Source organism: Coregonus lavaretus (assembly GCF_964263955.1).
Source record: "Coregonus lavaretus genome assembly, chromosome: 8".
In the NCBI taxonomy this organism is placed as follows: Eukaryota; Metazoa; Chordata; class Actinopteri; order Salmoniformes; family Salmonidae; genus Coregonus; species Coregonus lavaretus.
The window spans coordinates 24,129,643-24,145,174 of record NC_139995.1 but is presented as its reverse complement, the minus strand read 5'-3'; the positions used below and the strand labels follow the sequence as shown (position 1 = coordinate 24,145,174).

Below are 15,532 nucleotides of genomic sequence, written 5' to 3'. Positions count from 1 at the left end.
GGGATACAATCTTCCCAGCTCTGCAGATTTTGCTGTGAAGAGACAGAATCATTAGATCATTTGTTTTGGTTCTGTCCATTTGTAGCTTGTTTTTGGACACAGGTCCAGGAATGGCTAAAGGATTGCAATATTTACCTGGAGCTAACCTTGCAGATAGCATTACTGGGTGATCTGAAAAGTCATAGTCAATCGATCAATAATATAATAATACTTTTAGCAAAAATGTTTATTTTTAATTCACAATCTGTAGAAGCAATGAGAATAGAAAGGTTCAGAACTTTTGTAAAACATCACAGTACGGTTGAAATATATATGGCAAATAGAAATCCTATATGGATGGTGTTAAAAGATAGATGGGAGGTATTAAATGGAGTTGAAGGATGGGACTAATAACAAATAACAATAAATAATAACAAGATAACTAATAATGTAAGCATACTGTGTCCATAATAAGTATATACAGTGGGGAGAACAAGTATTTGATACACTGCCGATTTTGCAGGTTTTCCTACTTACAAAGCATGTAGAGGTCTGTAATTTTTATCATAGGTACACTAACTGTCAGAGACGGAATCTAAAACAAAAATCCAGAAAATCACATTGTATGATTTTTAAGTAATTAATTTGCATTTTATTGCATGACATAAGTATTTGATACATCAGAAAAGCAGAACTTAATATTTGGTACAGAAACCTTTGTTTGCAATTACAGAGATCATACGTTTCCTGTAGGTCTTGACCAGGTTTAGACACACTGCAGCAGGGATTTTGGCCTACTCCTCCATACAGACCTTCTCCAGATCCTTCAGGTGTCGGGGCTGTCGCTGGGCAATACGGACGTTCAGCTCCCTCCAAAGATTTTCCATTGGGTTCAGGTCCGGAGACTGGCTAGGCCACTCCAGGACCTTGAGATGCTTCTTACGGAGCCACTCCTTAGTTGCCCTGGCTGTGTGTTTCGGGTCGTTGTCATGCTGGAAGACCCAGCCACGACCCATCTTCAATGCTCTTACTGAGGGAAGGAGGTTGTTGGCCAAGATCTCACGATACATGGCCCCATCCATCCTCCCCTCAATACAGTGCAGTCGTCCTGTCCCCTTTGCAGAAAAGCATCCCCAAGGAATGATGTTTCCACCTCCATGCTTCATGGTTGGGATGGTGTTCTTGGGGTTGTACTCATCCTTCTTCTTCCTCCAAACACGGCGAGTGGAGTTTAGACGAAAAAGCTCTATTTTTGTCTCATCAGACCACATGACCTTCTCCCATTCCTCCTCTGGATCATCCAGATAGTCACTGGCAAACTTCAGATGGGCCTGGACATGCGCTGGTTTGAGCAGGGGGACCTTGCATGCGCTGCAGGATTTTAATCCATGACGGCGTAGTGTGTTACTAATGGTTTTCTTTGAGACTGTGGTCCCAGCTCTCTTCAGGTCATTGACCAGGTCCTGCCATGTAGTTCTGGGCTGATCCCTCACCTTCCTCATGATCATTGATGCCCCACGAGGTGAGATCTTGCATGGAGCCCCAGACCGAGGGTGATTGACCGTCATCCATTTTCTAATAATTGCGCCAACAGTTGTTGCCTTCTCACCAAGCTGCTTGCCTATTGTCCTGTAGCCCATCCCAGCCTTGTGCAGGTCTACAATTTGATCCCTGATGTCCTTACACAGCTCTCTGGTCTTGGCCATTGTGGAGAGGTTGGAGTCTGTTTGATTGAGTGTGTGGACAGGTGTCTTTTATACAGGTAATGAGTTCAAACAGGTGCAGTTAATACAGGTAATGAGTGGAGAACAGGAGTGCTTCTTAAAGAAAAACGAACAGGTCTGTGAGAGCCGGAATTCTTACTGGTTGGTAGGTGATCAAATACTTATGTCATGCAATAAAATGCAAATTAAATACTTTAAAATCATACAATGTGATTTTCTGGATTTTTGTTTTAGATTCCGTCTCTGACAGTTGAAGTGTACCTATGATAAAAATTACAGACCTCTACATGCTTTGTAAGTAGGAAAACCTGCAAAATTGGCAGTGTATCAAATACTTGTTCTCCCCACTGTAGGTTGTATGTTGGGAGCTTTTGGGAAAGAGCACAGTTAGAAAGATATGGCATATAGAAGCAAACCGGATGGACATCATGAAAATGATCGGAGAGGTTGAGAGTAGAAGAAGTTCAGGAGCAAAAACAAATAAAATATAATTATTGTAAAATTGAATGTGTCCATAAGGTGTAGATAGTAAGTAGAGGCCTGGGCATTGTTGTTCACTAATTTACCCCAAGTAGGGAAAGGATGGCGGGGTTGAAAAGTAATAAAGGGGAGTATATATATAAAACACATGGGGGATTGGAAGTGATGCAGACAATTACATTGATGGAAGTTACAATCTATCTGCAATATTAAGCTGATCTACCCCCAAGGGACTGGTGCACTTCACAAAATAGATGGCATCATGAGGAAGGAAAATTATGTGGATATATTGACGCAACATATCAAGACCTCAGTCAGGAAGTTACAGTACATACAGTTGAAGTCGGAAGTTTACATACACCTTAGCCAAATACATTTAAACTCAGTTTTTCACAATTCCTGACATTTAATCCTAGTAAAAATTCCCTGTCTTAGGTCAGTTAGGTGGTACCACTTTATTTTAAGAATGTGAAATGTCAGAATAATAGTAGAGAGAATTATTTCTTTCAGCTTTTATTTCTTTCATCACATTCCCAGGGGGTCAGAAGTTGACATACACTCAATTAGTATTTGGTAGCATTGCCTTTAAATTGTTTAACTTGGGTCAAACGTTTCGGGTAGCCTTCCACAAGCTTCCCACAATAAGTTGGGTGAATTTTGGCCCATTCCTCCTTACAGAGCGCTTTTCCAGTTCTGCCCACACATTTTCTAAAGGATTGAGGTCAGGGCTTTGTGATGGCCACTCCAATACCTTGACTTTTTTGTCCTTAAGCCATTTTGACACAACTTTGGAAGTATGGTTGGGGTCATTGTCCATTTTGAAGACCCATTTGCGACCAAGCTTTAACTTCCTGACTGATGTCTTGAGATGTTGCTTCAATATATCCACATAATTTTCCTTCCTCATGATGCCATCTATTTTGTGAAGTGCACCAGTCCCTCCTGCAGCAAAGCACCCCCACAGCATGATGTTGCCACCCCCGTGCTTCACGGTTGGGATGGTGTTCTTCGGCTTGCAAGCCTTCCCCTTTTTCCTCCAAACACAACAATGGTCATTATGGCCAAACAGTTCTATTTTTGTTTCATCAGACCAGAGGACATTTCTCCAAAAAGTACGATCTTTGTCCCCATGTGCAGTTGCAAACTGTAGTCTGGCTTTTTTATGGTGGTTTTGGAGCAGTGGCTTCTTCCTTGCTGAGCGGCCTTTCAGGTTATGTCGATATAGGACTCGTTTTACTGTGGATATAGATACTTTTGTACCCGTTTCCTCCAGCATCCTCACAAGGTCCTTTGCTGTTGTTCTGGGATTGATTTGCACTTTTCGCACCAAAGTACGTTCATCTCTAGGAGACAGAACTTGTCTCCTTCCTGAGCGGTATGACAGCTGCGTGGTCCCATGGTGTTTATACTTGCGTACTATTGTTTGTACAGATGAACGTGGTACCTTCAGGTGTTTGGAAATTGCTCCCAAGGATGAACCAGACTTGTGGAGGTCTACAATTTTTTCTCTGAGGTCTTGGCTGATTTCTTTTGATTTTCCCACTACATACTTAGTGTATGTAAACTTCTGACCCAGTGGAATTGTGATACAGTTAATTATAAGTGAAATAATCTGTCTGTAAACAATTGTTGGAAAAATTACTTGTGTCATGCACAAAGTAGATGTCCTAACCGACTTGCCAAAACTATAGTTTGTTAACAAGAAATTTGTGGAGTGGTTGAAAAACAAGTTTTAATGACTCCAACCTAAGTGTATGTAAACTTCCGACTTCAACTGTACTTATGGTCTGAAATCCCTGATAATGTCTCTACTTAAATTGTCACCTTACAGTGAGGGAGATCTCATTAATTAAAAGGGTGCTTGTATTTCTACCATCGCAACAACAAAAAATGTGTCACCCATTGCTATTCCAGTGCTAGCCTTATTAGCGACTGAAACAACACACTTTAAGAAAATAATACGCTTTTGGAGCCAATCACTGATTAACTTTTCTGCCTCACTAAGACCTGAGTAGTGACATTACAGTCAGGTTTTATATATGAAGATAAAGCACAGATATAATTTTAAAAAAGGTCTACATATTCATCATCACATTCTGATGTCCATTGCAGGACAAGGTTAGCATTCAACTCCACTTTATCTACCTTCAAAACTGGGGAGTGGGGGGAGAGAATTAGCATTATTATCCTACCTTGTTAGCAGAGGAGGTTGGTGGCACCTTAATTGGGGAGGAAGGACTCGTGGTAATGGCTGGAGCGGAATCAGTGAAATGGTATCAAATACATCAAACACATGGTTTCCATGTGTTTGATGCCATTCTATTAGCTCTGTTCCAGCCATTATTATGAGCTGTCCTCCCCTCAGCAGCCTCCACTGCTTGTTAGAGATGTGTATAAGGGTGTGTGTAGGAGAGCATTTGTTTGTTTGTGGGTGTGGGTGTGTGCATGCATGAGTGGTGGGCATGTGCCTGTATACAGTATGCCAAAGTATGTGTGTGTGTGTGTGTGTGTGTGTGTAAGAGGCAGAGTGAGAGTATTTTAGACTTGGGTGTGTGCATGCGTCTGTGAGATAGTTGGCACACAACTCGAGAGTTTGTGTTCTTTCAAGTAGAGGTTGAATTTAGACTCCTCATGAGAAAAGCAGAATGAAAAGATAAGCTCTTGAAATCAAATCCTGTTGTGCACTATTCTTTATCCCTTTACTATCCTCTTATCCATTTAAAACCCACACACACACACACGATCAAAAGTATAACAAACAAAGCTAACAACATAACCCCAAAAGCTGCTTGACACACACAGGCTACAAAAAAAACCACAAAGCTGTCAGAAATCATATACAGTGAGGGAAAAAAGTATTTGATCCCCTGCTGATTTTGTACGTTTGCCCACTGACAAAGAAATGATCAGTCTATAATTTTAATGGTAGGTTTATTTGAACAGTGAGAGACAGAATAACAAACAAAAAATCCAGACAAACACATGTCAAAAATGTTATAAATTGATTTGCATTTTAATGAGGGAAATAAGTATTTGACCCCTCTGCAAAACATGACTTAGTACTTGGTGGCAAAACCCTTGTTGGCAATCACAAAGGTCAGACGTTTCTTGTAGTTGGCCACCAGGTTTGCACACATCTCAGGAGGGATTTTGTCCCACTCCTCTTTGCAGATCTTCTCCAAGTCATTAAGGTTTCGAGGCTGACGTTTGGCAACTCGAACCTTCAGCTCCCTCCACAGATTTCCTATGGGATTAAGGTCTGGAGAATGGCTAGGCCACTCCAGGACCTTAATGTGCTTCTTCTTGAGCCACTCCTTTGTTGCCTTGGCCGTGTGTTTTGGGTCATTGTCATGCTGGAATACCCATCCACGACCCATTTTCAATGCCCTGGCTGAGGGAAGGAGGTTCTCACCCAAGATCTGACGGTACATGGCCCCATCCATCGTCCCTTTGATGCGGTGAAGTTGTCCTGTCCCCTTAGCAGAAAAACACCCCCAAAGCATAATGTTTCCACCTCCACGTTTGACGGTGGGGATGGTGTTCTTGGGGTCATAGGCAGCATTCCTCCTCCTCCAAACACGGCGAGTTGAGTTGATGCCAAAGAGCTCCATTTTGGTCTCATCTGACCACAACACTTTCACCCAGTTCTCCTCTGAATCATTCAGATGTTCATTGGCAAACTTCAGACGAACATGTATATGTGCTTTCTTGAGCATGGGGACCTTGCGGCCGCTGCAGGATTTCAGTCCTTCACGGCGTAGTGTGTTACCAATTGTTTTCTTGGTGACTATGGTCCCAGCTGCCTTGAGATCATTGACAAGATCCTCCCGTGTAGTTCTGGGCTGATTCCTCACCGTTCTCATGATCATTGCAACTCCACGAGGTGAGATCTTGCATGGAGCCCCAGGCCGAGGGAGATTGACATTTTGTTTGTGTTTCTTCCATTTGCGAATAATCGCAGCAACTGTTGTCACCTTCTCACCAAGCTGCTTGGCGATGGTCTTGTAGCCCATTCCAGCCTTGTGTAGGTCTACAATCTTGTCCCTGACATCCTTGGAGAGCTCTTTGGTCTTGGCCATGGTGGAGAGTTTGAAATCTGATTGATTGATTGCTTCTGTGGACAGGTGTCTTTTATACAGGTAACAAACTGAGATTAGGAGCACTCCCTTTATGAGTGTGCTCTAATCTCAGCTTGTTACCTGTATAAAAGACACCTGGGAGACAGAAATCTTTCTGATTGAGAGGGGGTCAAATACTTATTTCCCTCATTAAAATGCAAATCAATTTATAACATTTTTGACATGCGTTTTTCTGGATGTTTTTGTTGTTATTCTGTCTCTAACTGTTCAAATCAACCTACCATTAAAATTATAGACTGATCATTTCTTTGTCAGTGGGCAAATGTACAAAATCAGCAGGGGATCAAATACTTTTTTCCCTCACTGTATATAAGAAAATATGAATAGCCTAGGAACACCTGCTCTTTCCATTACATAGACTGACCCGGTGAATCCAGGTAAAAGCTATGATCTCTTATTTAGGTCACCTGTTAAATCCACTTCAATCAGTGTAGATGAAGGGGAGGAGACAGGTTAAAGAAGGATGTTTAAGCCTTGAGACAATTAAGACATGGATTGTGTATGTGTGCCATTCAGAGGGTGAATGCGCAAGACAAAATAATTATGTGCCTTTGAATGGGATATGGTAGTAGGTGCCAGGTGCACCGGTTTGAGTGTGTCAATAACTTTAACGCTGCTGGCTCAACAGTTTCCCATTTGTATCAAGAATTGTCCACCACCCAAAGGACATCCAGCCAACTTGACACAACTGTGGGAATCATTGGAGTCAACATGGGCCAGCATCCATGTGGAATGCTTTCTACACCTTGTAGAGTCCATGCCCCGACAAATTGAGGCTGTTCTGAAGGCAAAGGGGGGTGCAACTCAATATTAGGAAGGTGTTCCTAATGTTTTGTACACTCAATGTAGGCCTACTGTTACTGAATAAATATTGACACGGCTAAAGGGACAGAGAATGTGTTTTCAAACTCCCTAAACTAGAACAGATTAGGCCAACAGTCAACATACTGTTAACAAATAAAAGCTGTATTTAATGCCTAGGCTTTAAATCACAGTTAAATATAAGGAGGAGAAATGCCTTCCAGATTGGCTTTCTCACAGGCTGGAGATGGAATGCACATGCTGTCTGTATTGGTTTCCTGGGCTGAGACGATGACAGACCGGGCTGCAGCACGCCATCTAACGACAGACTATAACTGGAGTCAAAGAGAGAGAGAGAGGGAGGGATAGAGAGCAGAGAGAGAGGAGAGTAAAAAGAGAGAGAGACAGAGTTAAAAAGACACTTAGAGAGAAACAGATAGAGGAATTTGCCCTGGCACTTCCAACTGCCCTTTCACAGTGGAAAAAATGGTTTTCTGTGCTTTTACTGCCATATGAGAGGAAGTTATGATTCACTGCAGCCAAAATGCCTCTAACTATATAACAGCCTAAGTAGTGAATGTTTTACTGCTGTGACATGGGCTGTGTTCCCCAGCTGTGGTGGGTCCATATCCCAGTTACACATGCTGCCCCATCAACCCCCCAGTCATACCCCATCAACCACCCAGTCCTACTCCATCAACCCCCCAGTCCTACCCCATCAACCCCCCCAGTCCCCTTCCCAGGATGAGGGCAAAGCTCAGGCTGAGAAGCAGCAAGGGGCCAACTATACACCTCAGCGGCCGCTGTTTTCATTTAATGTTACTGATAGGGGTTTGGTTAGGGGGATAGGGAGGAAATGGGATGAAGCCAGAGATGGGAATGGAGGCCAAAGCAGGGACAGGGAACGTTAAGTTATCAGGTTACGGTTCTGTTTCTCCAGCATAAAAAATAAATAAATGTAAAGGCATGTGTAGGAAGGTCTTAACCCCTAAAAGTCAAAACCTTTGGGGGAGGGTTAAAGATGGTCATACCATGGATCATTTTTCTGTTAGATATTTAATTTATGACCCCTGTAGGAATCAATAAAATATATGAAAACAATTATTTGATAAAATATTGAATTTCACCTGTAGGTATAAACATATATATAAAACAAATATTTGATAAAATATTGAATTTCACCTTTACTGCTATAGCCCATAGAAATGCATTGAATAACACATTCATAAATGGCAAAACAGACATAATAAGGTTTCGTAGTGTCAAATCGTAGTGCAAATAGTCCGGGTAGCCATGGCTTGGGGGTAGAAGCTGTTGAGAAGCCTTTTGGACCTATACTTTTCAGTCTCCTGAGGGGGAATAGGCTTTGTCGTGCCCTCTTCATGACTGTCTTGGTGTGTTTGGACCATGATCGTTTGTTGGTGATGTGGACACCAAGGAACTTGAAGCTCTCAACCTGTTCCACTACAGCCCTGTCGATGAGAATGGGGGCGTGCTCAGTCCTCTTTTTTTTCCCTGTAGTCCACAATCATCTCCTTTGTCTTGATCACGTTGAGGGAGAGGTCGTTATCCTGGCACCACGCGGCCAGGTCTCTGACCTCCTCCCTATAGGCTGTCTCATCGTTGTCTGTGATCAGGCCTACCACTGTTGTGTTGTCGGCAAACTTAATGATGGTGTTGGAGTCGTGCCTGGCCATGCAGTCATGGGTGAACAGGGAGTACAGGAGGGGACTGAGCACGCACCCCTGAGGGGCCCCCGTGTTGAGGATCAGCGTGGCAGATGTTGTTACCTACCATTACCACCTGGGGGCGGCCCGTCAGGAAGTCCAGGATCCAGTTGCAGAGGGAGGTGTTTAGTCCCAGGGTCCTTAGCTTAGTGATGAGCTTTGAGGGCACTATGGTGTTGAACGCTGAGCTGTAGTCAATGAATAGCATTCTCACGTAGGTGTTCCTCTTGTCCAGGTGGGAAAGGGCAGTGTGCAAATTGGAGTGGGTCTAGGGTTTCTGGGATAATGGTGTTGATGTGTGCCATAACCAGCCTTTCAAAGCACTCCATGGCTACAGACGTGAGTGCTATGGGTCGGTAGTCATTTAGGCAGGTTATCTTAGTGTCCTTGGGCACAAGGACTATGGTGGTCTGCTTGAAACATGTTGGTATTACAGACTCAGTCAGGGACATGTTGAAAATGTCAGTGAAGACACTTGCCAGTTGGTCAGCACATGCTCGGAGTACACGTCCTGGTAATCCGTCTGGCCCTGCATCCTTGTGAATGTTGACTTGCTTAAAAGTCTTACTCAAATCGACTACGGTGTCCGTCCTATATCTAGGAGATATAAGAAAGCTCAGGATTATTTTTTATTTTTTACACATACAGTACATTACCAAAAGTATGTGGACACGCGCTTGTTGAACATCTGGTTCTCCACTCTTCTGGGAAGGCTTTCCAATAGATGTGAAACATTGCTGCGGGGACTTGCTTCCATTCAGCCACAAGAGCATTAGTGATGGCGGGCACTGATGTTGGGCGATTAGGCCTGGCTCGCAGTCGGCATTCCAATTTATCCCAAAGGTGTTAGATGGGGTTGAGGTCAGTGCTCTGTGCAGGCCAGTCAAGTTCTTCCACACCGATCTCGAAAAAACATTTCTGTATGGACCTCGCTTTGTGCACGGGGGCATTGTCATGCTGAAAGAGGAAAGGGCCTTCACAAAACTATTTCCACAAAGTTGGAAGCATAGAATCGTCTAGAATGTAATTGTATACTATAGCGTTAAGATTTCCCTTCACTGGAACTAAGGGGCCTAGCCCAAACCATGAAAACAGCCCCAGACCATTATTCCTTGGCACTATACATTGGGGCAGGTAGCGTTCTCCTGGCATCTGCCAAACCCAGATTCGTCCGTCGGACTGCCAGATGGTGAAGCGTGATTCATCACTCCTGAGAACGCGTTTCCACTGCTACAGAGCCCAATGGCGGCAAGCTTTACACCACTCCAGCCGACGCTTGACATTGCACATGGTGATCTTAGACTTGTGTATGGGTGCTCGGCCATGGAAACCCATTTCATGAAGCTCCCAACTAACAGTCGTTTTACTGACGTTGCTTCCAAAGGCAATTTGGAACTCGGTAGTGAGTGTTGCAATCAAGGACAGACGATTGTTATGCGCTACGTGCCTCAGCACTTGGCGGTCTCGTTCTGTGAGCTTGTGGACGTTTCCACTTCACAATAACAGCACTTACAGTTGATTGGGGCAGCTCTAGTAGGGCAGAAATTTGACGAACTGATTTGTTGGAAAGGTGGCATCATATGACGGTGCCATGTTGAAAGTCACTGAGCTCTTCAGTAAGGCCATTCTACTGCCAATGTTTGTCTATGGAGATTGCATGCCTGTGTACTCGATTTTATACACTTGTCAGCAACAGGTGTGGCTGAAATAGCCGAATCCACTCACTGCTAAATGACGTAAATGTACATTTGAAGGGGTGTCCACATACTTTTGTATATATAGTGTACATAACCCCTTTTTTTGTTGGCACAAAACTACTTCCATAAAAAAATATCAAGTAAACCATTCACATCGGCTGTAGTGGATCGGGTCGAGAGCTTCAAGTTCCTTGGTGTTCACATCACTAACAAACTATCATGATCCAAACACACCAAGACAGTCGTGAAGAGGGCACGACAAAGCCTATTCCCCCTCAGGAGACTGAAAAGATTTGGCATGGGCCCTCAGATCCTCAAAAAGTGCTACAGCTGCACCATCGAGAGTATCCTGACTGGTTGCATCACCGCTTGGTATGGCAACAGCTCAGCATCCGACTGCAAGGCGCTACAGAGGGTAGTGCGTACAGCCCAGTACATCACTGGGGCCAAGCTTTCTGCCATCCAGGCGGTGTCAGAGGAAGGCCCTAAAAATTGTCAAAGACTCCAGCCACCCAAGTCATTGACAGTTCTCTCTGCTACAGCATGGCAAGCGGTACCTGAGCGCCAAGTCTAGGTCCAAAAGGCTCCTTAACACCTTCTACCCCCAAGCCATAAGAATGCTAAACAGTTAACCAAATGGCTACCCGGTTATTTGCATTGAACCCCTCTTTTACTCCGCTGCTACTCGCTGCTTATTATCTATGCATAGTCACTTTACCCCTACCTACATGTACAGTGCCTTGCAAAAGTATTCATCCCCCTTGGCGTTTTTCCTATTTTGTTGCATTACAACCTGTAATTAAAATGGATTTTTATTTGGATTTCATGTAATGGACATACACAAAATAGTCCATATTGGTGAAGTAGAATGAAAAAAATTACTTGTTTCAAAAAACTAGACAAAATAAATAATGGAAACGTGGTGCGTGCATATGTATTCACCCCCTTTGCTATGAAGCCCCTAAATAAGATCTGGTGCAACCACTTACCTTCAGAAGTCACATATTTAGTTAGATTACACACAGGTGGACTTTATTTAAGTGTCACATGATCTTTCACACGATCTCAATATACAGTGGGGAGAACAAGTATTTGATACACTGCCGATTTTGCAGGTTTTCCTACTTACAAAGCATGTAGAGGTCTGTAATTTTTTTATCATAGGTACACTTCAACTGTGAGAGACGGAATCTAAAACAAAAATCCAGAAAATCACATTGTATGATTTTTAAGTAATTCATTTGCATTTTATTGTTGGTTGTTGGATTTATTGTTGGATATACAGATGTTGGATGTGCACTGTATATGAGAACAGAGGAGAAGAGTTAACAGTAAACCAAAGATCCACTAGGGGAGGTAGGGGAGTGTTCTGTACCCTGTAAAGGTGTGAAAGCTTGAGGCCTCTCCAGCAGTGCCTGGCCCTGTTGTGCTGTTGACGGTATTGGATTGGCTGGTGTTGATTGATGCCCTGGATGGGAGCATCAGCAGCTATAACTTGCTGAGATGGATTAAAGACTTTAGCATAACAACAGGTCACACCACTGTTTTGGCTAGCATCTTAAAAGCGTACCTTACCTCAGGACATCTACATAAGGCCATTAACACACAAATGGCCCACAGTCTACCTTCCATTGTGTGCAGAATGACTGCTTCCTCCAAACCCTTTTAGGAGTGATCTGGGGCCACAATACAAGTGAACATTTACATTTAAGTCATTTAGCAGACGCTCTTATCCAGAGCGACTTACAGTTAGTGAATACATATTATTATTATTTTTTTATACTGGCCCCCCGTGGGAATCAAACCCACAACCCTGGCGTTGCAAACGCCATGCTCTATCAACTGAGCTACATCCCTGCCGGCCATTCCCTCCCCTACCCTGGGCCAATTGTGCGCCGCCCATGAGTCTCCCGGTCGCGGCCGGCTGCGACAGAGCCTGGATTCGAACCAGGATCTCTAGTGGCACAGTTAGCACTGCGATCCAGTGCCTTAGACCACTGCGCCACTCAGGAGTTAACTATGTTATGTTAAGTTGTAGCCACTCATGATAGACATTTCATTTTATGACCCGCAGGCATTCTAACTTCGAAGTTATTAATTAGCCAACATAATCTGTATAAATTGGATGTTCAACAAAATGACAATATTTTCAAACTATGTTCAACTCTACACCAAATACAAGTCCATTCTTTCTCTTCTTCTCTCTCTTTTTCCCTCCTTCTGCCTTGCTCCTTCTCTACCCCCTCAGCCCCCATGCTCCCAGTAGGGATGGGGCACTAAGGAAGGGTTAAAGTAACCAATGAGAGAAGGGATGTGGGGTTGGGCCTCAGCGAAGGAGGGGAGCCATATAAAAGTACCAGAGCACAAGTGGCGCTTTATCTGCCCCGCTCACGATAGGAGGAAACCCTAAACTGGTCTGGTCCACTGGCGCACACCTTCTCTCTTTCACATACTCACACTGGACAGTAGGAGAATGGCAGCAGCAGCATCCACACGGAGAATGAATGAGACCCACAAAATGATGGCTTTCGCTTTGCTTTTCATCGCCACACTCTTTCACAGTAAGTAAAAACTCATACATCCAGGCTTCCCATGCTGAAGTTGAAAGAAAGCATGGCCATCTGCAGAGATAGGGAGGGTCAGGGTAGAGACTCTTCAGAAGTATCTTTGTGGTCACCGTGCCTAGAGTATAGACTAGTCTTCAGATGGCAGAATAGAAGCTATTGTCTGGAACATAAACACTTGCAACATGCCTGATGAGAGGGTTAAGTACAGGATTGGGAGGTTTTGCCTGCTATCTCCATCTGATCAATCACATTTCCTGCCAATCAGAAGAGACCTCACTTGAACTTTGAGACAACCGAACATGTCTTTGTTCTGATGGCAACACCAAACTGCACATCAATTATCATTACAACAATAGCAATTATTTATGTTATACATAATAGCATTAGACTTTTGTTGCCGTGGAGGATGACATATTGACATAGTAATTTGTTTAATCTGAAACTCATGCCATGTTCATGGGATTTATTACAAATTAGGTCATTGGTAGTGGAAGTATCAGATTCTATTTCTATGAGTAGAAGACAGCTGGTTCAGCTATGGAAAGTAGCTCGATCTGAGGAACACATGCATGTAGATTAATGTTGAAAAGGAAATATTATATGTTTACACACATCTTAAAGAATCTTGAATCTTAAGAATGTGTGGGCACTTATTTAATATAATTCACCATTCAATGAAAAGCTGGACATCACAATGCCATGCCAAGCTAGCGGACATAAATGAATGGTAGCAGAATGCCTTACAGTTGTTCCAAGCAGTGTGAAGGAGAATGCATGGGTGCCAAAGGTGGAAAAGCAACAGGAGAAGCAAGAGGTAGGGACAGAGAAACCGAGAGTGAGAAAGATGGAGAGGGAGAAAAGAAGGGAAAATAACAAAGCAGTCTATAGTTTGTTTAAAGTCTGTATTTCCTGAGAAGAGCCAAGTCTTTTTGCTTTCTAACAAAGTCAAATTTATACCATTTGTTTTATCGCCGGGTGCTACCATCAACTTTAGAGATGTGGAAGAGAGAGGGCTGTATTATGTAAGCACTACGCAGAATTACTATAATACTCTGGATTGAGTCAGAACTAAAAGACAGATGTTGGCATTGCTGTAGTAGGAGGAGCTTGTGAGAGATGGGGTTGGAGAAAGGATTCAAAGAGCTACAGCCAAACAGCAGTTTGAGGGAAACTACTAAGGTGTTGTTGAACCCCAAAAGTTGATGCAATTGTAACTTTTTAAAGTCACCTCCAAAAGTTAAACTAAACAAAACAGAGAATAGATGGATCTCATCTGTAATCTCTCCACCTCATTACAGCTTCACATGATGAGATTGTAAATGCCTGCCAGTCTGAATTTGAATTAGAGTAAAACCACCTTGGGTTCTTAACTGAAGTTTCTAACTAACATTTCTAGAGGTTGTGTTTGTAAACACACTACAAAGAATTTAAGCCATATGCTTTTCCTTGGTTTAAGGAGGCTTACTAGTTTCAGAGAGAACTCGACCTGACCTCAGGGCCTGTAATTATGTGAATCATAGATATTGTTTTAGCAACATCTACTGAACACTCACATAGGAACATATCCAACAACAAAGCAGCCACTCCTCTCAAAAAGTAAATAACATATGACTGAAAACCCAGTCCAAGTCTAGCACCCAGTCTGAGCCAGAGGTTGCTTGTAAATACCTACTCTGGCATACACACATACATAATAGAATTAAGCAGATTTGTTTTTATCTCAAAGGCAACACATGGACTTGTGATAATAATGTTGGGCTATTCCTAATGAGAAGCAGGCTGCTTTTCCACACAGTTCTCTCCTCAGTACTCAACTATATATTTTACCCCCACCCCTCTTTTTTTTGTTACAATTATATGGGCACTTTACATTACAGCACAGAATAAAGTAGTAATAACAGTGGTAATACGTATGCTACCATTTTGCTCTCTCAGATCCACTGATTTTCCACAACCCGTTTTAAGTGTTTATTATAAGACCTATAATAAGAGTTGAAAAATAAAGAAAAAAAGTTTACTAATTTACTCTGTCCAGACAGGAACAGTTAAGGTAATGTATACAGCAGTGAAACTGTAATGGACAATCATTGGAGTGAAATGCATACACAACTAGAAACAGATTACATGTGTACTGAATCCTGACTGAAGTCCCCAGCACTTGGCTGTCATAGCCCCAGGGTGGGGCAGTACTAGGGCCTGATTGGAAACATGAGATCCTCCATCCTCTTTCTGGGTTTAATGCCAGGGAAAAGAGGGCTGGGTTGGTTCTGGGACAGAGACAGAGGTCAAGATAGCAGGTCAGGATTCTGCTGTTTCAGAGGCAAGAGCTGCAATGCTGTGTTTATACCCCGAGGGACTGAGGTCCAATGTCACATTCCTCAGCCACTAAAAGCGGCACTTTCAGACTCAAATTCCTCA

At 43.1% G+C, this 15,532-nt stretch overlaps 1 protein-coding gene across 1 annotated transcript in view; it reads left to right on the top strand.

Moving 5' to 3' along the window:
* Positions 1-12,924: 12,924 nt before the first annotated feature.
* The window catches only part of LOC311134300 (uncharacterized protein), a 28,028-nt gene continuing 25,420 nt past the window's right edge, over positions 12,925-15,532 (top strand). The window contains exon 1 of the mRNA XM_084167935.1: positions 12,925-13,108. Coding sequence (XP_084024061.1) covers positions 13,021-13,108 — 88 coding nt within the window. The 5' untranslated portion in view covers positions 12,925-13,020. The remainder of the gene's footprint in view (positions 13,109-15,532) is intronic.